A 21,898-nucleotide genomic window follows, 5' to 3' on the forward strand; every position below is an offset into this window, starting at 1 on the left:
TTAGCTTCCTGTTACCTACCGTGTGCTCTGCTGTTGTTACGTTACTGACTTTGGCGTGTCCTTGACTATCCCTGTTTGCCTGTGATCCTGACCTTTTGGCGTGTCCCTGACTATTCCTGTCTGCTTGTGGCCCCCGACCTTGGCTTGTCCCTCATCATCCCTATCCTCCTGTTGCCTACTGTGAGTGTGAGCTGGGGGACCCTGGGGGTCGCGACCTGGAGCCAGTTGCAGCCAAGTCCATCCTCACCACTAGAGGCTCTGGTGAACACCTGCTGGCTCTTAGACTCTGTGCCCCAGGAAATCTTACGCTCTAACCCCGGTGGGATCCATCTTGGTGTTCTGGCGGCCCTGCCTTCCTATCACCTTGACCCCTGTCCGCAGCAGTCAGCCGTAGGGTCCACAACCTTGCGGTGCACTCCTGATCCCTACAGTGTGCATCTGTCACCTGGCCTTAAGGTGACCTGACAGTTGTGTTGGGTCCCTGGTGGGTATGCAAGGTCCTTTGCTTGGCCTAGGCCGAAATGCAGCACTGTGTGTATGTTAGGAGCTGATATATAATATATACAGGTGTGTTTGTGGGGGTGACAGATATACAGGTGTGTGAGGGGTGACATATATGTGTATATATATATATATATATATATATATATATATATATATATATATTTATATTTACTATGTATGTGTATGTAGGTAGGTGTGAGGGGCTGACATATATACAGGATTGAGGGGGGCTGAGTGCGTACAGGTGAGGTGGCCAGTGTGCAGATTCGGTAGGATGGCCCGTGGTCAGGCTGGGGGGGGGGGGCACCCAGTCCAAAAGCTGTGTGAGGGGCCCAAAAATTTCTGATGGCTGCCCTGATATTGACTAAGACATAATCTGACGGGGTTCTGGTGGTCCGGATTCCAGTTCAGTATTTAATACTGTCTACTCTCTGTAGAGGAAGCAGGGCTCTATCTCTGGGTGGTGGGAAGCTGTCCAAAGGGAGTATTTGGGACTTGTCCCAGTTGATATTTAGGTCAGAAAATGTGCCAATTTTTTTCTATTAGGGCTCGAGTTGTTGGTAGTGAGTTGTCTGAGTCGTCTAAATATAGAAGTGTATCATTTGCATATGTGCCCCCACCCCTGCACAAACGTACTATTTCCGCATGTGCACAGATTGCTATGGCAAGTGGCTCTGCCGCTAAGGCATAAAGCAGCGGCGACAGGGTGCACCCCTGTCTAGTGCCCCTAGAAAGGGGAAATTGTTCTGAGGGCCAGCCATTCGCCAGGACTCTAGCCACCAGATTCTGATAGAGCAGCTGGGCCCATTTTATAAATCTCGGCCCTAGTCCAAATTTGGTCAGACAGGTCCATAGATATTGCCACACAACAGAATCAAACGCCTTGGCGGTGTCCAAGGCGACTATTATCCTGGAGCCAGGGCTGTCGTGGGGAGTCTGAAGGTTGATGAATAGTCTCCGGAGATTGAATGACGTATTCCGGCCTGGCGGCGTTTAACCTCTCATGAAGTTTTTGCATTTTCTCTGGACCTTAACTGAAAAGTCAGGGAAGATTGTGACTGTTTTGTTTCCAAGTGGGGTGTTGCCTTTTTCCCTGCTGAGGCGAAGGATAGCATCCCTATCTCTGAAATGTAGAAATTTGGCTAGAAAAGTGCGGGGGGTCCTCATGGTGGCGGTAGTTTGCCCGACATTCGGTGTGCTTGCTCTACCACAAACATGGGGGAGAACGATTCCCTTCCATGTGTATTGGATAGGAGTGTCTCAAGAAAAGGTGGAGGGTCTCTCCAATCCACCCCCTCTGGTAAGCCTATGAAGCGTAGGTTTCACCTGCAGAGTCTATATTTCAATATCATCTTGCTTTTTCAGGATTTGATTCACCTGAAACTGCATGGCGTCTGAGGAGAGCTGCAGGGGGGAGGGAGTCCTCCACATTGCTTAGGTGGGTCTCTGCCTCTGTAACTCGCTTTTGAAAGTCCTGTCTGACCAGAGAAATATCAACTTTTACCTCTTCAATCCATGCTGTGAGGCTGGTCTGGCAGGATGTTACAGCTTCTTGGCGTGCTGTTATAGCATCTAGGAGTCTGGCTGTGTCTGAGCTCTGAGCGCCCTCCTCTCCCTGTACTGCGGCGCCATCTTGGTCTGCTGGGTCCGTCTCATTATAGCGGTATTGAGCCAGTTTAGTGGCTGCTGCAGTGTTTCTTTGACATATGCCCAGGGGTTGCCCAGTCTGGGGGCTGATAATAATGGTGGGAATCTGCTTTCTGGGTCTCAGGATATCTGCTCAGGATTTTCAGCCGATGGAGCTCTATTCACTTGCGTCCTTTCTCATGCCGCTCCAGGCCACGCCCGCCCATTATTTGTATTTTTTATTCCTTTTTTTAAATTCAGTTTTTATGGATTACCTGCATTATTGTCAATTGTATTGTGCATATACAGTGGTGTGAAAAAGTGTTTGCCCCCTTCCTCATTTCCTGTTCCTTTGCATGTTTGTCACACTTAAGTGTTTCGGAACATCAAACCAATTTAAACAATAGTCAAGGACAACACAAGTAAACACAAAATGCAATTTGTAAATGAAGGTGTTTATTATTAAAGGTGAAAAAAAATCAAAACCATCATGGCCCTGTGTGAAAAAGTGATTGCCCCCTAAACCTAATAACTGGTTGGGCCACCCTTAGCAGCAACAACTGCAACCAAGCGTTTGCGATAACGTGCAATGAGGCTTTTACAGCGTCCTGGAGGAATTTTGGCCCACTCATCTTTGCAGAATTGTCCTAATTCAGTTACATTAGAGGGTTTTCGAGCATGAACGGCCTTTTTAAGGTCATACCACAACATCTCAATAGGATTCAGGTCAGGACTTTGGCTAGGCCACTCCAAAGTCTTCATTTTGTTTTTCTTCAGCCATTCGGTGGTGGACTTGCTGGTGTGTTTAGGATCATTGTCCTGCTGCAGAACCCAAGTTCGTTTCAGCTTGAGTACACGAACAGATGGTCGGACATTCTCCTTCAGGATCTCTTAGTAGACAGCAGAATTCATAGTTCCTTTTATCACGGCAAGTCTTCCAGGTCCTGAAGCAGCAAAACAGCCCCAGACCATCACACTACCACCACCATATTTTACTGTTGGTATAATGTTCTTTTTATGAAATGCAGTGTTCCTTCTACACCAGATATACTTGGACACACACCTTCCAAAGAGTTCCACTTGTGTCTCGTCGGTCCACAGAATGTTGTCCCAAAAGTCTTGGGGATCATCAAGATGTGTTGTGGAGAAATTGAGACGAGCTTTGATGTTCTTTTTGCTCAGCAGTGGTTTTCTCCTTGGAACTCTGCCATGCAGGCCATTTTTGCCCAGTCTTTTCCTGATGGTGGAGGCATGAACACTGACCTTAACTGAGGCAAGTGAGGCCTGCAGTTCCTTGGACGTTGTTGTGGGGTCTTTTGTGACCTCTTGGATGAGTCGTCGCTGCGCTCTTGGGGTAATTTTGGGCGGCCGGCCACTCCTGGGAAGGTTCACCACTGTTCCATGTCTTCGCCATTTGTGGATAATGGCTCTCACTGTGGTTCGCTGGATTCTCAAAGCTTTGGAAATGGCTTTATAACCCTTTCCAGACTGATAGATCTCAATTACTTTCTTTCTCAATTGTTCCTGAATTTCTTTGGGTCTCGGCATGATGTGTAGCTTTTAAGGATCTTCTGGTGGACCTTACTGTGTCAAGCAGCTCCTATTTAAGTGATGCCTTGATTGTGAACAGGTGTGGCAATAATCAGGCCTGGGTGTGGCTAGAGAAATTGAACTCAGGTGTGGACAACCACAGTTATAGTATGTTTTAACAAGGGGGGCAATCACTTTTTCACACAGGGCCATGATGGTTTGGATTTTTTTTCACCTTTAATAATAAACACCTTCATTTACAAATTGCATTTTGTGTTTACTTGTGTTGTCCTTGACTATTGTTTAAATTGGTTTGATGTTCCGAAACACTTAAGTGTGACAAACATGCAAAGGAACAGGAAATGAGGAAGGGGGCAAACACTTTTTCACACCACTGTACAGCACATGAATAACGGGTGCTGCTGTTTTTCCCGCCTGTGGTTCCACCCCTTGCCTGCCCCCAGCTGCTATATAAAGCCTTGTTCTCTTACTCTCCATTATTGGCATGAAGGAGTCAATTGCATGCTTCAAAATGTGTTCTGCCCTTTTTTCATCATTTCTGGACATCTGCAGTCCATGCTGGCCCTGACCGCTTCCTGCTGACGTCATTTCCGGGTGCATTTCTCACTGGTCCCAGCAACGTGACTGTTCTTCCTGGTGGCTTCTCCTTCATCACAACTAGCTGCATACCAGACCACCCTCAGGACTGCCTATTGTTGGACCTCATACCTCCCTTTCCATCACAGATAGGGCAGCTACTTGAGAGGAGAGGTGATTGGCTCCGCTTTTTTCAGGAAACACAAATCAGATACAATTTAACCAGTTGCCGACCGCCGCACGACGATGTACGTCGACAGCATGGCACGGGCAGGCATATGGGCGTACATGTACGTCCCTGCCTGCCCCCGGGTCGGGGGCCCGATCGGGCCCCCGCCCGGTGCCTGCGGCGGTCGGTATTCGTTCGGGACCGATCCGGGATGAGGGGGCGGCCATTCATTCATGGCCACCCCCTCGCGATCGCTCCCGACGAATGAAAAGGCAGAGTGACATCACTTCCTCTCCTGTAATGTAAACACAGGAGAGGAAATGATGTAATCTCTCCTCGTGTCGGTCTTTTTCGTTCCGTCACGGAGGAGAGAAGATCGGTGAGTTGCACCAACACACTACACTAACAGTAGAACACGCCAGGCACACTTTTCACCCCCCCGATCACCCCCCAATCACCCCTGCCCCCCCCAGTCACAGTGACACCAAGTGCATTTTTTTTTATTTTTTTTATTTATTTATTTATTTGCATTGGTGTCATTTGTGACTGTAATAACTGTTAGGGCAGTTAGGGTTAGCCCCCTTTAGCTCTAGGGTGCCCCCCTAACCCCCCCAATAAAGGTTTAACCCCGTGATCACCCCCCGTCGCCAGTGTCACTAATAAGCGATTTTTTTCTGATCGCTGTATTAGTGTCACAGGTGACGCTAGTTAGGCAGGTAAGTATTTGGGTTCGCCGCAGCTTTTTATAGCGTCAGGGACCCCCATATACTACCGCATAGCCCCCTGATTGCCCCCCAGTTAACCCTTTCACCAGTGATCACCATATAACTGTTACAGGTGACGCTGGTTGGTTAGTTATTTTTTTTTGTTTCAGGGCACCCGCCATTTATTACCTAATAAAGGTTTAACCCCCTGATCACCCGGCGGGTGATATAAGTTTGAGGGTCAGATAAGGCCTGCGTCGCCCCAGCGTCAGGTTAGTGCCAGTACCGCTAACACCCACGCGCAAAGCATACACCTCCCTTAGTAATATAGTATCTGATCAGATATATATTAGCGTTGCCTGCATTTTAGGTTTCCCAAAACGCATTGTTAGCGGGATCAGCCCAGATACCCGCTAGCACCTGCCTTTAGCCCCTCCGCCAAGCCCAGCCCAGCCCACCCAAGTGCAGTATCGATCGATCACTGTCACTTACAAAACACAACACACATAACTGCAGCGTTCCCAGAGTCAGGCTTGATCCCTGCGATCGCTAACAGTTTTTTTTGTAGCGTTTTGAAACAGTCGCTGACAGGCTAGGTGCTTTTTTACCTGTGAGTCTTACTAGTGTACCCCTAAATTTAGAGCCCAAAATGGCAAAGCGAAGGTACACTAGTGAAGAGGCCTACACGTTTCTGAGCATGACAGATAGTGAAGAGGACGTCACTCATCTGTCAGATTCAGGCTCAGAATACGATCCTGTAGAGGACAGCGGCTCCATGACAGATAGCTCTGACGACGGAGATGAGGCCGCTGCTAAGAACAGGTGTGCCCAATCCCGTATGTATTCTGTTGTTGAGGTGCAGGAACCGCAGGTCACTCGTATGGAGCAGAGACGTACTAGAGCCGCTCATCCTTCTGGTGAACTGGCAAGCACCAGCGGCCTAGTACACCCTGGACCTACATCCAGCACTGCAGTAACACGTGGTGACGTGGCGAGTCCCATAAGTGCAGTTCAAGCTGGCGAGGTGGCAAGCACAAGTAGTGTCCCGCTGCCACCAAGAAGACAAAGACAGGCCCGTCGTACCCATAGTGCCCTTCCTGCAGAATTCGCCAATCCTATTTGGGTGCCCACCACTTCTGCAGAACCCATACTTCCCCCATTCACTGGCCAACCTGGCATTAACGTGGAAACAGTTGATTTTACGACACTTGACTTTTACTCACTGTTTTTCACCGAAGATCTCTTTAGATCTATTGTGGACCAAACCAATTTGTACGCTGCTCAATACATCGCCACTATTCCCCAGTCCGCCCTTGCCAGACAATGGAAACCAGTTACGGTTTCCGAATTTAAAATCTTTCTGGGCCTCTCCCTCAACATGGGCATAACCAAAAAGAGTGAGTTGCGGTCATATTGGTCCATTGACCCAATTCACCATATGCGCGTGTTCTCTGCTTCCATGTCCAGGGCACGATACGAGATGATTTTGCGGTTCATGCACTTCAGCGACAATGAACTCTGTCGTCCTCGTGGAGACCCTGAGTACGATCGGCTCTACAAAATTCGGCCCCTCATAAACCACTTCAACCAACGTTTTGCAGCCTTGTTTACTCCCGATCAAGTTGTCTGCGTTGATGAGTCCCTGATTAAATTTTCTGGTCGCTTGTCATTCAAACAATACGTCCCCAACAAGCGTTCCAGATACGGGGTCAAGATGTATAAGCTCTGTGACAGGGCCACAGGCTATACATGTAGTTTCATGGTTTATGAGGGTAAAGATAGTCACGTAGAGCCGGAGAACTGCCCTGACTACATAGGAAGCGCTGGCAAGATAGTGTGGGACTTGGTGTCACCCTTATTCGGAAAGGGGTACCACTTGTACATGGACAATTATTACACAAGCGTGCCACTGTTTAGTCACTTGTTTGATCAGCAGATTGGAGCATGTGGCACCGTGCGACCTAATCGCTGGGGCTTTCCCCAGCGGCTTGTAGAGTCCCGTCTTAGGCTGGGGGAGAGAGCCTGCTTGCGCAGTAATAATTTGCTCGCTATGAAGTGGAGGGATAATAAGAATGTTTTCGTTCTTACCTCCCTTCATGCAGACACGACGGTCCAAATTCCTATGGCGACTGGTGTTGTGGAGAAACCCCTCTGTGTCCACAAATATAACCTTAACATGGGAGAGGTGGACCTCAATGACCAGTTTTTGGCACCGTATCTAGTTGCCCGTAAGTCCAGACGCTGGTACAAAAAAGTGTCTGTTTATTTATTCCAATTGGCTATACTGAATGCTTATGTACTACACAAAGCTTCAGGACGGACTGGATCCTTCCTCAAATTCCAGGAGGATATCGTCAGAGCCCTTCTGTATCCAGGCGGTGCTCCACCTCACCTTCCCCTACCAGATGCAGTAAGCCGGCTGCATGAGAGGCATTATTCTTATGTCATCCCGAGTACCCCTACCCAACGAGCCCCCCAAAGAAAATGTCGTGTCTGCAGAAAGCGCGGATTTAGGCGTGACACCCGTTCTTATTGTCCCCGCTGTCCTGACCAGCCTGGTCTTTGTCAGGGTGAGTGTTTTGAACGCTACCATTCACTAGTTGAGTATTAGCGTAGGGTACAGCATTGCACAGGCTAGGCACACGTTCACAGGGTCTCCCAAGATGCCATCGCATTTTGAGAGACCCAAACCGCTGGAACCGTTACAACAGAAAAAGTGTTAAAAAAAAAAAAAATAAAAGTAAAAAAAAATAAAAATAAATATAAAGTAAAAATAACAAAAATAGTTGTCGTTTTATTGTTCTCTCTCTCTCTATTCTCTCTCTATTGTTCTGCTCCTTTGTACTGTATTCTATTCTGCAATGTTTTATTGTTAACCATTTTTTGTTTTCAGGTACGCCATTCAGCTGTAGCGTGGATTTATTTATCTTGACAGCAACAGCGTTTGCTCCCACGATATGTAAAGCCACGACTCCAGCGCTGTCGGAGGTGATTTCACCACCACAGTTAAAAAAGAGCATATATGCCGAAGCATGGGGGCATAAGGGGTGGAGGATCGATTTTGCTCCTAATGCCGCGTACATACAGTCAAAATTCCGACGGAGGGCTTGCCCGTGGAAAAGTTTGAATGTATGTACGCGGCATAACTTTTTTGCGGGAGGATGCCCCCATGCTTCGGCATATATATATATTTTAGGCACAGATTGTGTTAAATGTGTTATTTTTTTGCGATTTTTTTTGTATTTGCTTTGCAGGTATGGTAAGTCCTACTGTTATACTGTAATGTTACTTTGTTTTATTGTTAACCATCATTTGCTTAGCAGGTACACCATTCTGCTGCAGAGCGGATTTATTTATCTTGACAGCAACAGCGTTTGCTCCCACGATACATAAAGCCGCGACTCCAGCACTGTCGGGGTGATTTCACCACCACACTTAAAAAAGAGCATATATGCCGAAGCATGGGGGCATACGGGGTGGAGGAGCGATCTGCTCCTACCTTTTGCGGGAGGATGCCCCCATGCTTCGGCATATATAAATGGTGCATGTATGCCCACCATTAGAAAGTGGGTGGATGAAGGGTGGTATCTAATGGTGGGCATACCCACCGATCAATATTTTTTTTTCGTTCAGCCCACAGGCTGCATGAAAAAAAAAATACAATATATGCCCAACCAGTTCCAGCAACATACTGGTATGTTGCGGGACTTTGAGTGCTTATACCAGAATGATGCCTGCAGGTTTAGGTATCATCTTGGTATCATTCTTTTCAGCCAGCGGTCGGCTTTTATGTAAAAGCAATCCTAGCGGCTAATTAGCCTCTAGACTACTTTTACAAGCAGTGGGAGGGAATGTCCCCCCCCCCGCACCATCTTCCATGGTTTTCTCAGGCTCTCCTGTCCCAACAGGGAACCTGAGAATGCAGCCGGTGGTTACGCCAGCTGACCATAGAGCTGATCAGAGACCAGAATGGCTCCAATCATCTCTATGGCCTAAGACACCGGAAGCTACGAGCATTTCATGACTTAGATTTTGCGGGATGTAAACAGCGCCATTGGGAAATTGGGAAAGCATTTTATCACACCGATCTTGGTGTGGTCAGATGCTTTGAGGACAGAGGAGAGATCTAGGGTCTGATAGACCCTAATTTTTTAAAAAAAGAGTACCTGTCACTACCTATTGCAATCATAGGGGATATTTACATTCCCTGAGATAACAATAAAAATCATAAAAAAATATATATAAATGAAAGGAACAGTTTAAAAAAAAAATAAAAAAGCAAAATAAATAATAATAATTTTTTTTTTAAAAAAAACACCCCTGTCCCCCCCTGCTAAGGCGCAACGCGGAACGCAAGCGTTGGTCTGGTGGCATATGTAAACAGCAATTGCACCATGCATGTGAGGTATCACCACGAAGGTCAGATCGAGGGTACTAATTTTAGCAGTAGACCTCCTCCGTAAATCTAAAGTGGTCACCTGTAAAGGCATTTAAAGGCTTTTAAAAATGTACGTAGTTTGTCGCCGCTGCACGTTTCTGCGCAATTTTAAAGCATGTCGTGTTTGGTATCCATGTACTTGGCCTAAGATCATATTTTTTATTTCATCAAACATTTGGGCAATATAGAGATTTTTAGTGCATTAAAATAAAAAAAAGTGTGTTTTTTCCCCAAAAAATGCGTTTGAAAAATCGCTGCGCAAATACCGTGTGAAAAAAAAAATGAAACACCCACCATTTTAATCGGTAGGGCTTTTGCTTTAAAAAAACACTTCATGTTTGGGAGTTCAAAGTAATTTTCTTGCAAAAAAAAATATTTTTTCATGTAAACAAAAAGTGTCAGAAAGGGCTTTTTCTTCAAGTGGTTAGAAGAGTGGGTGATGTGTGACATAAGCTTCTAAATGTTGTGCATAAAATGCCAGGACAGTTCAAAACCCCCCCAAATGACCCCATTTTAGAAAGTAGACACCCCAAGCTATTTGCTGAGAGGCAGGTCGAGTCCATGGAATATTTTATATTTTGACAAAAGTTGTGGAAAAAATACATTATTATTATTTATTTTTTTTTGCACAAAGTTGTCATTAAATGATATATTGCTCAAACATGCCATGGTTATATGTAAAATTACACCCCAAAATACATTCTGTTGCTTCTCCTGAGTACGGGGATACCACAAGTGTGAGACCTTTTGGGAGCCTAACCGCGTACGGTACCCCAAAATCCAAGCACCACCTTCAGGATTTCTAAGGGTGTAAATTTTAGATTTCATTCCTCACTGCCTATCACAGTTTCGGAGGCCATGGAATGCCCAGATAGCACAAAATCCCCCCAAGTGACCCCATTTTGGAAAGGAGACACCCCAAGCTATTTGCCGAGAGGTATGGTTAGTATTTTGCAGACCTTCATTTTTGTCACAAAGTTTTGAAAATTAAAAAAAAGAAAAAAAATATACATTATTTTTTTTTTCTTCATTTTCAAAAACAAATGAGAGCTGCAAAATACTCACCATGCCTCTCGGCAAATAGCTTGGGGTGTCTACTTTCCAAAATGGGGTCATTTTGGGGGGTTTTGTGCTATTTTGGCATTTTATGGCCTTCAAAACTGTGATAGGTAGTGAGGTGTAAAATCAAAAATTTACACCCTTAGAAATCCTGAAGGCGGTTCTTGGTTTTCGGGGCCCCGTACGCGACTAGGCTCCCAAAAAGTCCCACACATGTGGTATCCCCGTACTCAGGAGAAGCAGCAGAATTTATTTTGGGGTGTCATTTCACATATGTCCCTGGCATGTGTGAGCAATATATCATTTAGTGACAACTTTGTGAAAAAAATAAAAAAATAAATAAAAGTTTGTAATTTTCCCGCAACTTGTGGCAAAATATAAAATATTCCATGGACTCAACATGCCTCTCAGCAAATAGCTTGGGGTGTCTACTTTCTAAAATGGGGTCATTTGTGGGGGTTTTGTGCCATCTTGGCATTTTATGGCCTTCAAAACTGTAATAGGTAGTGAGGCGTGAAATCAAAAATGTACGCCCTTAGAAAGCCTGAAGGCGGTTCTTGGCTTTCGGGGCCCCGTACGCACCTAGGCTCCCAAAAAATCCCACACATGTGGTATCCCCGTACTCAGGAGAAGCAGCAGAATTTATTTTGGGGTGTCATTTTACATATGCCCATGGCATGCGTGAGCAATATATCATTTAGTGACAACTTTGTGAAAAAAAAAATAAAAAAAAAAGTTTGTAATTTTCCCGCAACTTGCGGCAAAATATAAAATATTCCATGGACTCAACATGCCTCTCAGCAAATAGCTTGGGGTGTCTACTTTCTAAAATGGGGTCATTTGTGGGGGTTTTGTGCCATCTTGGCATTTTATGGCCTTCAAAACTGTAATAGGTAGTGAGGCGTGAAATCAAAGATTTACGCCCTTAGAAAGCCTGAAGGCGGTTCTTGGCTTTTGGGGCCCCGTACGCAGCTAGGCTCCCAAAAAGTCCCACATATGTGGTATCCCCGTACTCAGGAGAAGCAGCAGAATTTATTTTGGGGTGTAATTTCACATATGCCCATAGCATGTGTGAGCAATATATCATTTAGTGACAACTTTGTGAAAAATGTATAAAGTTTGTCATTTTCCCGCAACTTGTGGCAAAATATAAAATATTCCATGGACTCAACATGCCTCTCAGCAAATAGCTTGGGGTGTCTACTTTCTAAAATGGGGTCATTTGTGGGGGTTTTGTGCCATCTTGGCATTTTATGGCCTTCAAAACTGTGATAGGTAGTGAGGAGTAAAATGACATATGTATGCCCTTAGAAATCCTGAAGGCGGTGCTTGGCTTTCGGGGCCCCGTACGCGGCTAGGCTTCCAAAAAGTCGACCACATGTGGTATCCCTGTACTCAGGAGAAGCAGCAGAATGTATTTTGGGGTACAATTCCACATATAACCATGGCATGTGTGAGCAATATATCATTTAGTGACAACTTTGTGTAAAAAAAAAAAATTTTTTTTTGTCATTATTCAATCGCTTGCGGCAAAAAAATAAAATATTCAATGGGCTCAACATGCCTCTTATCAATTTCCTTAGGGTGTCTACTTTCCAAAATGGGGTCATTTGGGGGGGTTTTGTACTGCCCTGCCATTTTAGCACCTCAAGAAATGAGATAGGCAGTCATAAACTAAAAGCTGTGTAAATTCCAGAAAATGTACCTTAGTTTGTAGATGTGACAACTTTTGCGCAAACCAATAAATATACAGTTATTGACTTTTTTTTTACCAAAGACATGTGGCTGAATACATTTTGGCCTAAATGTATGACTAAAATTGAGTTTATTGGATTTTTCTAATAACAAAAAGTAGAAAATATCATTTTTTTTCAAAATTTGCGGTCTTTTTACGTTTATATCGCAAAAAATAAAAATCGCAGAGTCAGTCAAATACCTTTAAAAGAAAGCTCTATTTGTGGGAAGAAAAGGACGCAAATTTAGTTTGGGTACAACATTGCATGACCGCGCAATTACCAGTTAAAGCAGCGCAGTGCCAAAGTGTAAAAAGACCTCTGGTCATTTACCAGCAAAATGGTCCGGTCTGAAAGTGGTTAAAAGCCCCCTCCCTTTCCCCTAACCCTCAGTTGTTTTGTGTTTCCAGACCTCCAGGAGTACGCACCGTCATGTTTATTTCTTTCATTTGGTCTGGTGACTGTGGTTAGCAGACCCCCTTGTTAAGAATACTCAGACTGGTTGTGGCCATGTCTTTAGTATTTTCTGCTGTTTCAGCAGTCTGAGAAGGGCTGCCCCTGTTTTTCTGGTGGTTACTTGCATTAGGGAATCCTCTGCAACTTCCACCCCCCAGTGACCTGATCCACCTTGGTACACCCAGAGAGCGCTTCCTTTTAACCACTTTGGGTGTACCAAGATGGCGGTGAGTGCACTTCCTGTCTCGCTGCTGGAACCAGAAGTGATTTCATGCACTTCCAGCTGCCAAGCCTCTTCATGTTTGAAAAAGACCGGCTCAGGCACACATGCTGCTGGGGATGTCTTGCTGGCTGTACAGCAAATGGACAGCATCCAAGCTCATTACAACGCTCTTCTTTCTGGTCCTTCTCATCATGGAAGTCAAGGACACCCCTGAAGAGGGTGCACCAGCTCTGTCTGATCCAGTTGCTGCAATCGGGTCCTGTGTTACCCCTAAAGCACCATACACACTATCAGATTGCCTGCTGATTTTTTCCTTCAGATTTACCAAAACCATGTAGTGCAAGGGCCTGCCTGATTGCATACACATTGAAACTCCTAAGGTTTGACCTCATATTATATGGTTTTGGTAAATCTGAAGAAAAAAATCAGCAGAAAATCTGATAGTGTGTATGGGGCTTAAGGTTAGTACTTCTCCGCTGTAATGAGAGATTGTATATCCAGGGGCAAATGTTTTAGAAAGTGTAATTTTTGTAAGCCTTTCTTATTGTGGTTTATTTTTTCTAGGTTGCAAATCAGTGAAAAGAAAAATGTGGAAATAGTAGATCCAAGCTTCCTGATAGCTGTAGGAAACTGTTATGTGAGACATGTATTTCTTCAGTGGCAGGGGCTGAGTCTGCTTCTAACCTAAAGTAATTTATGGTTTCCATGAAGGAAGTAGTTTCCTCCTTTCAAGCCTTTAATGATTGGTTAGTTAGGTTGGGCCCTTCCACATCTGGTTCTTTCGGTCTCATCAAGATCTCTACCCCTTTGGTGTTAGAGACTGTTAGTTCCCGTGTGGGCTCTGATACAGAGGAGGGGGAGAACTTGGATTCCTCATCTGACAAGGAATCTATGTCAGGGATTGAGTAAACTGTTAATGAAGCTAGATACCCATTTCTAGTTGAAGAAATTAAAGAACTGTTGAAAGCAGTTTTTACTTCTGAACAGATTGAGCCACCACAAAAACCTCAATTGGTTCAGGATAGAATGTATACGGGGTCTTCAGGGGTGTAAGCCTAAGTGTTTTCTGGTACACCAGTCACTTAAAGATATGGTCCTGTCAGAATATAAAGAGCCTGAGAAAAAGTTGTTCCAGTCCAGAGGACATAAGAGGAGATTTCCCTTTCAGTCTAACATTGAAAAGACGTTTTTCAAGTGTCCCAGAATGGATGCTCCTATGTCTCAAGTGTCTAAGCCCTTGTACACATGGTCGGACATTCCGATGGAAAATGCTACCAGAAGTCAGAAACGTGTCTCTGCCACTGTGTACCACTCAGAACTGAACCACCAGGTTCTAGGGAGCATTCCCACATCCTCTGACCATCAGAAGCCAAGTGAAGGCCGCTGCCGTGGGCTACAAGAAAATGGCAATTCCTGACCACCCTGAGCCAGCTCTCTCAGCCCATACTGGGTTAGGGAATATGGGCACTGAGCATGGCAAATGCAGGATGTCTCAAAAAGTAAAGGTAAAATGGTGGCTGTGGCACTTGGAAAATAACTGGCGGACAAAAATAGCCACATGGCAGCCATATGAACCTATGCTGGACCCAGAGATCCTCTTCTCCACTGAAGTGGGTGGTTGTCACCCAGGGGTAACACTGACACAGACTATAGGTGCCCAGTCACATGTGTCCACATGAGACATTTAACTCATTGGCCACCCCAGTCCAGGATGGGGCATAGTTGTTGTCAACTGAGAGCAGAGCTAGCGGTCTGTGTGTTCTTGCTGGTCAGACTGGGGTGATCTGACTGTTGATAGAAGATCTCCACATCCCAAAAAAATCCCCCAAAAAAATCCCAGGAAAAGGAAAAAATAAGATAGCTATAAGTCCCAGCATAAAACAATATATCCATACTCCTGGCACTCGGCATAATGACTGGAGGCCTATAGTAGTGAAGGGATTTTAAGTCCAGGAAAGACTGTCCATAGGAGGTGCCAATATTTTTTCTGCCTAGTGTTCTATTCCTGTAGGTGTTGCTATAAAACCATGTTTGGTCCTGGATAAAGAAGAATGATTATATGGAAAATAGCCGCGCTTGTGGAGAAAGGTCACAATAGATAGGATGACAGTTATGGCGAAGGTGAATGCGTGCTATCGCACTACCAAATATTTATCAAGAGGTTACTGCCTCCCTAAATGCACAGGCTTTAATCAAAGAACCGTGCTTTGAGATAAATGATTAATATGGGCTATTGGCGCTACCTCCAATCTATATGTTCAAACTATTAAGATTATTAAAATTACTATTAATTATCTATATTAGTGATGTATCCCTTTCCCTACTCCTATATGCATAGATTGATGGCTTCACTGATATATATCCATCCACATAGGTAGTAGCCTCTATTATTGGGTGATATAATCTATCAGGGGACTTTGAGTCAAAAATTGGATAAACATTTTATAAAATGTATAATTCATTTTTCAACCTACTAAGTTTTTCTGGGTACCCGACATACTACACCATGAGAGTTGTTTTTTTTCCCTTTTGAGGAACTACTACCGGGCACAAGATTGTTTTTCCTGTTCAACGAATAAGATCCTGCGAAAGAACGTGGAAGACATAGCCGAGTGGTGGAATCCTCAATAGCAAAGTGCAAAGTGGAGCAGAACCTATATGCCTACAACCCCCTAGGGGGTGCGTGGATCTGGTGAGTGGGGACCCAAGAGGGGGAATGAGCACGGAAGTCACCATAAGTTTTCATGAACAGGAAAGTCACCCTCTTTGATTCTCCTGAGCAGAATATTTGTATATCTGTGGACATCTGACAGAACTACTGTGGACTATTTTGTTATTTAAAAATTGGTTTAGGTTTTTCACTTTTTCCGTTCAATTCTTCTCAATCAAAATTTTTAATTTTGCTTTTTTGGTTTTTTATATATTTTTTCTCCACTTCCCATGTGAATGGGAAATTTTTTTCACAGGTTATCACAATTTGGGATATAATTTTGCACTATTCTATACTGATATATATAGAAAATTCACTTTACGTTGTTTTTAGAAAAATAGAGGGAATAAGCTTTCCCCCTTGATATATAATTTTTGGGGTTGAGGTTCATATAGAAACTACTCATCTGTGGACTGATGATTAACCTCCCTGGCGGTATGATTCTGTCAGGAATTCCATTCCAAAAGCGGTACAATTCTTTTGCATGAAAATTTGGTGTTATGTATCATAGGCCTGTAATTCTTAGTAATTACTTACTAAAACCTGACCAAACAAGACTCTAGTAGACATCCCAGATGTGATAAAGTTAGAAACACAAAATCATGAATTATAATCTTATAAATAATATAATTTTATTCAATAAAGTAATGTGAAATAATGAAATTTGTCAAACAAAGAAAATTCAATAAACATCCTGAGTGTGATACACTTTGAAGCAGGGTACAGCACACAGTCCAACATCACAATCCGGACAATAGAACCGGGTTTCTTTTCGGACTTTTTTCCCACTGCCATCTCTATTTGAGCAGCAAACCACGCACATCCTGGTAGGTGCTGCCTTTTTTGCGGTTGGTGGTATGTAGTCCACAAAGTGACGACCTGTTAGGCGTTCTGGGTTGACAACGTCAACAGCATGTCGTCCAGGTCTGATCCCAGATCCTGATGGTGTCTGGTGTTGGAGGAAAATCTGCTCCGCCACCTTCCAGGTAAAATCCGCATGAATAAGAGGCTTGCGACTCTGTGCTCTATATAGGACATATGCGTTCCAAAGGCTTTGCTCCAGAAGATGCCGGAAAATCTTTTTATAATATTTTTTTTGCTGCTTGCGCATAGCCGGATAAAATGTCATTGCCTGATCGGCTCTGTCCACGCCTCCCATAGTGCAATTGTAGTCTATGACGACTTGCGGCTTCAGCGCATCTTTCCCACGTTTGGTGTGGACCATGGCAGTGGCGGTATTGTGCACGGTACTCATCAGACAAACGTCCTTCTTATCTCGCCATCGCATTGCCATCATTTTACCCTTCTGCCAGGCAACCATTTCTCCGGTTTTTAGATTTTTCCGGGAGAACAGAGATGGCATGTCACGCCGATTGGGCCTAACCGTACCATATGCATCGGTCTTGTTTCTTAGCAAAACATCAAAAAGTTCCGGAGACGTATAAAAATTGTCCATTGTGACACAATATCCCTGGTTCAGCAATGGCTCCAGCAGTGTGAGGACTGATGATGTGGCCATCCCATAGCCGCTGTACCTGGGGTTGAACTTTGTGCCTTTACCGGTGTAAATGACCGCATTCCATATGTACCCGGTGGATGACTCGCAGAGCATGTAGGACTTTATTCCAAATCTCGCTCTTTTGGACGCAATAAATTGTATCCAGCTCAGGCGTCCCTTGTAGGCCATCAAGCTTTCGTCCACGCAGACGTCCCTTTCTGGCATGTAGGTACGCTGGAAGTTGCTCACAATAATTTGCGATACCTCCCAGATTTTTTTGAGTTTGGGTGCAGGATGCGTGGCCTCATCAAACTCCTCATTGTTCGTGAAATGAAAATATTTCATGATGAGGGAAAAACGGTATTCCGACATCACGGTGCCAAAAAACGGAGTGGCCAATAATTTATTGGTGGTCCAGTACCATTTTTGGAGCGGTTTCCCCACCACTCCCTGAAGAATGATGAGTCCCAGGAACTGCCAGATGTCCTCTTTGGTCACAGGTTCCCACTTTCTGCTTCGGGAAAACCTGGCATGCAGCGTAGCGGATTGCTGTACCTGGTAGCGATTTGTCTCTGTGACAATTTTTTCAATTACATCCTCAGTGAGAAATAATTGCAGGTATGCCAGGGGATTGTCACGTTCGACATCTACCTTCATCCCAGGTGATCCAGTGAAAGGGAATCTTGGCGGCGCTACCTGGTCTGTATCGCAGTTGATAGGGCACCAATTGCGCACATCGCTGAGGTCAGGTGCAGGATCATCACCGCTGTCACTTGTCAGATCTGTGTCAGTGTCAGACGACAAATCTCCCACCGACTCACTATCGCTAATTTCTGCGAGCAACTCCATGTCGCTATCGCTGTCACTCAGCTGGTCCAATGGTGATTTATGTGTTTGTGTTGTGTAACTTTTTGAATTTCCCGCCCAGTTCCGCTCCCGTGCGCCGCTGCTGCTCGCAGAGAACGGAACCAGGAAGTGAGGATGGCGTGACCTCGCCGGCAATCGCGTCGGCGATCACAGGGGAGGACACGGAGGACAGCGGAGAACATCGCTGGAGCGCAGGGAGAAGGTAAGATCTCCGCTCGCCGCTCTGCAATGTTACCCCGAGCGTGACTCGGGGATACCGATAGTACAATAGAAAACCTAACCCGAGTCACGCTCGGGGATACCGCTAGGGAGGTTAATTACATTAATCCACACTAGTTGATAGGTGTTATGTACACATAAATAAGGTCACTGGAATGTATAGAATAACTATATGGTGTCTTTTTTGGAAATCAGCTAGTTCACACTTGTGAGGGGAAATTTGCACAACTTAGTGGAATCAAACATAATTAGTGTATTTACAGATTATGTTTATATTTATTATTCTTCCCTCTTATATCCAATTTTTGACTCATAGTCCCCTGATAGAATATATCACCCAATAATAGAGGCTACTACATATGTGGATGGATATATAATCAGTGAAGCCATCAATCATACATATATGAGTAGGGAAAGGGATACATCACTAATATAGATATACTTTAAGCCTGGGAAACGGTGAGGTTCACTAACGGTAATTTTAATAACCTTAATAGTTTGAACATATAGATTGGAGGTAGCACCAATAGCCCATATTAATCATTTATCTGGATAAAGAAGAGGCTGTGTCCGTCAATGAGCATAAGAAAAATCTTCCTTTATCTTTATAGAATGCAAGAAGGTAAACAAAATATTTAAGATATTACAGATGATAACTAGGAATGTAATAAGTAATTCATAAACACATCTGCTGGGTTATGATGTCACAATACCTCACACAGAAGCATTCTGACATCTGAAGTTGTCAGGCTACAGTTTATAAAGGGCAATGCAGAATACAGTGGTCCATTGGTGAGAACACGTTTTATAGATCCATTTCCTGCAATGAGCTTCTGGCCGTGGAATAAAATGGAATACAATTTAGTGTTCAAGAACTATGAACCTGGTAAGAGAAGACAGACCCCAGATCCAGTATAATCGGTGTACATCGCTCATCATTATAATTTCTAAAGATTCAGATCTAGAAGTCCTCAGTGGAGTAGATGGTACAAAGGAAGTGTAATTATTCCAACACCATCTCCGCACCTTACACAAAGTGATTCCTGTGATAGATACACTACGGGTTTTATTTACCTTTCAGCTCCGGGGTCAGGGAATGTCCGAGTTCATCCAGCAGAATCAGATCCGGCAGATCCTCACCTATAGAGAGGAATATAAGATGATGGCCCTGAGTCATGTATGATTGAAGCTGACCTTTCCCACCTAAATACACATCACAATTATGTCCACACAACAGAATATAACAAATCCTATGTTACATGTAACATGTCAGAGTAAAATTCTCCATATTCTGACCATATATAAATATACAGAAGTGATCTGATTAGGATTGTAATCTGAATAAGTGTAGGGAATAGAGTAGGAGTGTGATATTGGAGTGGAGAGATAGAAAAGGGCTCTGTTCATTGCTACTAGCAAGTTAGTGTGCTACAGTGTAGAGTGAAAACAGTGATAGTGTAGTGTTAGTGCAGTGCGACCATTCATTCTTATAGTCTAGTGTTTCAGGGGGTGTTTACTGCAGGATATTAACCACTTGCCTACCGGGCACTTAAACCCCCCTCCTGCCCAGACCAATTTTCAGCTTTTCTCACTCTTTGATTGACACTCAGTCATGCAACACTGTACCCAAATTAATTTTTGTCCTTTTTCCCCCAGAAATAGATCTTTCTTTTGGTGGTATTTGATCACCTCTGGATTTTTTTTTTTTTTTTTTTTTTTTTTTTTTGTTTTTTTTTTTTTTTTTTTTTTTTTTTACTTTCAAAATATTTTATTTTATATTAAAGGCACTTACATACGTAAAACAGTACACAAACTAGCAGTAGCAGGGAGGGCCTGCTGTCACAATGTAAGTAAAAAAACATGAGACATTAGTGAAAAACAGACAATATCAAGTGTGTACAGTCTGCAAGCCCTTCCTTATCGAGGGGCCACATCAATAAGAGGTAAACGGAGGGTGTCCCCCCCGGGAGAGCCCCCCAGGTAGAACTATTAGGGTAACTCCCAGGAGCCCCCATCCCGACACCCCTAATAGGGAACTTGCTGTGCCAGGATGAGGGAGTGTCCTCCCAGGCCCCTCCCTCGCAGAGGGGAAAAATAGTCGGGGGATCGTCTGCCGTGGGTACCGCAACATTAAATTGGACTGTATGGTAAACTTGTCAATTACAGCTCTGTTGAGCAAACCAAAATCTTAGAACGACTAGGAGGACAGAGAAGAGAAGAAAGGAGAAGAAGAGGAGAACAGAGGGGTCGGGGGAGGTAAGCTATGTCCTGAAAGGGTGAAAGGATATAGCGAGGGAATGTTTCACAATCAATGTAAGGATGGGTGCTTTAGGGGTGAGGTCTGGTTCCTAGGGGAGGGCCTGGGGGTACCCCCGGCAGCAGAGAGATTCCCATGTAACGGGCCCAAGGGTCCCACACCTTTCGGAATTTAGGTGTGGTGTCTGACAGAATACCTGATAGTTTTTCTTGGGACATTATCCACGATATCTTCCTCTTAACTGCGAGGAAGGAGGGTTTGGGTTGCTTCCATGCGGAGGCAATCGCAATTTTGGCTCCTAATAGAATAAAATAAGTTAGTTTCTGAATGTTACCAGACATCAAAGGAATCGGGGTATTGAGTAACGCAACCTCTGGAGTTCTCGAAACCCGGCAGCCTGTGACTAAGTAAATCAAGTTGAATATTTTAGTCCAGAACGAACGGAGTCTAGGGCATTCCCACCAGATGTGGATCATGGAGCCACGAAGTTGGCACCCCCTGAAACATAAGGGATTAGCCGTGGGATATATTCTGGCTAGCCTTACTGGAGTGAGGTACCACCTGGTTATCAATTTGATGCTAGCCTCCATTAGTGAGGTGTTCTGGATCCCACGAAAGGATCTGGCTAAGGCCAGCTGCCAGGATTCGAGACTCCCAGAGGTCTGGAGATCAGATTCCCAAGCCGTCATATAGGGGGATTTACCCGTTGGGGAAGTGAGAGCCGTGTAGATCACTGAAATACCACCCCTCTGCTCCCCGACTCCACCACACCAGGCTTCATATTCAGTAAAGGGAGGAGGAAGGGGTTTGTTTTTCCAAAGTGAGTTCAGGTAGTGAGATATTTGGTGGAAGCGAAACCTCTCTGTGTTTGGTAGCTCCAAGTGTTCGATACAATAAGCTAGGGAAATCGGACCCCTGGAATTAAAAAAGTGACCTATCCGGTATAGTCCCTTGTCCAACCACCATCTGAAGGCCTCAATGTTCAGACCGGGGGGGAAGTCATGATTACGGAACATGTGAGCAAGGGGTCTTATAGTGGAGACTAGGGAAGGCTCTTTGCGAAGGCCGTCCCATAGGGCACAGGAGTGAGAAAGGGATGGGGACATGATGGGCGGCCTGGCTTTGGGCGGGCACCATAATAAAAAATCTAGTGTATAGGAGGGTACCGCACAGCGTTCTATGGACTGCCAGTCCGGTTTCTCATATTTGGAGTAGATCGAGGAGAGTTGGGCTAGGCGAGCTGCAAGGTAGTATTTGTGGAGGTTAGGCAGACCCAGCCCCCCTCTGCGTCTATGCAGGAAGAGCGTG

General features: G+C 44.6%; 2 protein-coding genes across 2 annotated transcripts in view; both read right to left on the bottom strand.

Moving 5' to 3' along the window:
- The window catches only part of LOC143942631 (NACHT, LRR and PYD domains-containing protein 12-like), a 1,996,551-nt gene that overhangs the window by 162,971 nt on the left and 1,811,682 nt on the right, over positions 1 to 21,898 (bottom strand). The window lies entirely within an intron of this gene.
- Positions 1 to 21,898, bottom strand: part of LOC143943386 (NACHT, LRR and PYD domains-containing protein 3-like) — a 243,417-nt gene that overhangs the window by 82,470 nt on the left and 139,049 nt on the right. Inside the window, exon 4 of the mRNA XM_077465120.1 lies at positions 19,408 to 19,473. Within this exon, the coding sequence (XP_077321246.1) occupies positions 19,408 to 19,473 (66 nt within the window). The remainder of the gene's footprint in view (positions 1 to 19,407; positions 19,474 to 21,898) is intronic.

This window comes from Lithobates pipiens, unplaced genomic scaffold (genome assembly GCF_037356315.1).
Source record: "Lithobates pipiens isolate NorthernLeopardFrog02 unplaced genomic scaffold, aLitPip1_a1.2 Scaffold_30, whole genome shotgun sequence".
Classification (NCBI taxonomy): domain Eukaryota; kingdom Metazoa; phylum Chordata; class Amphibia; order Anura; family Ranidae; genus Lithobates; species Lithobates pipiens.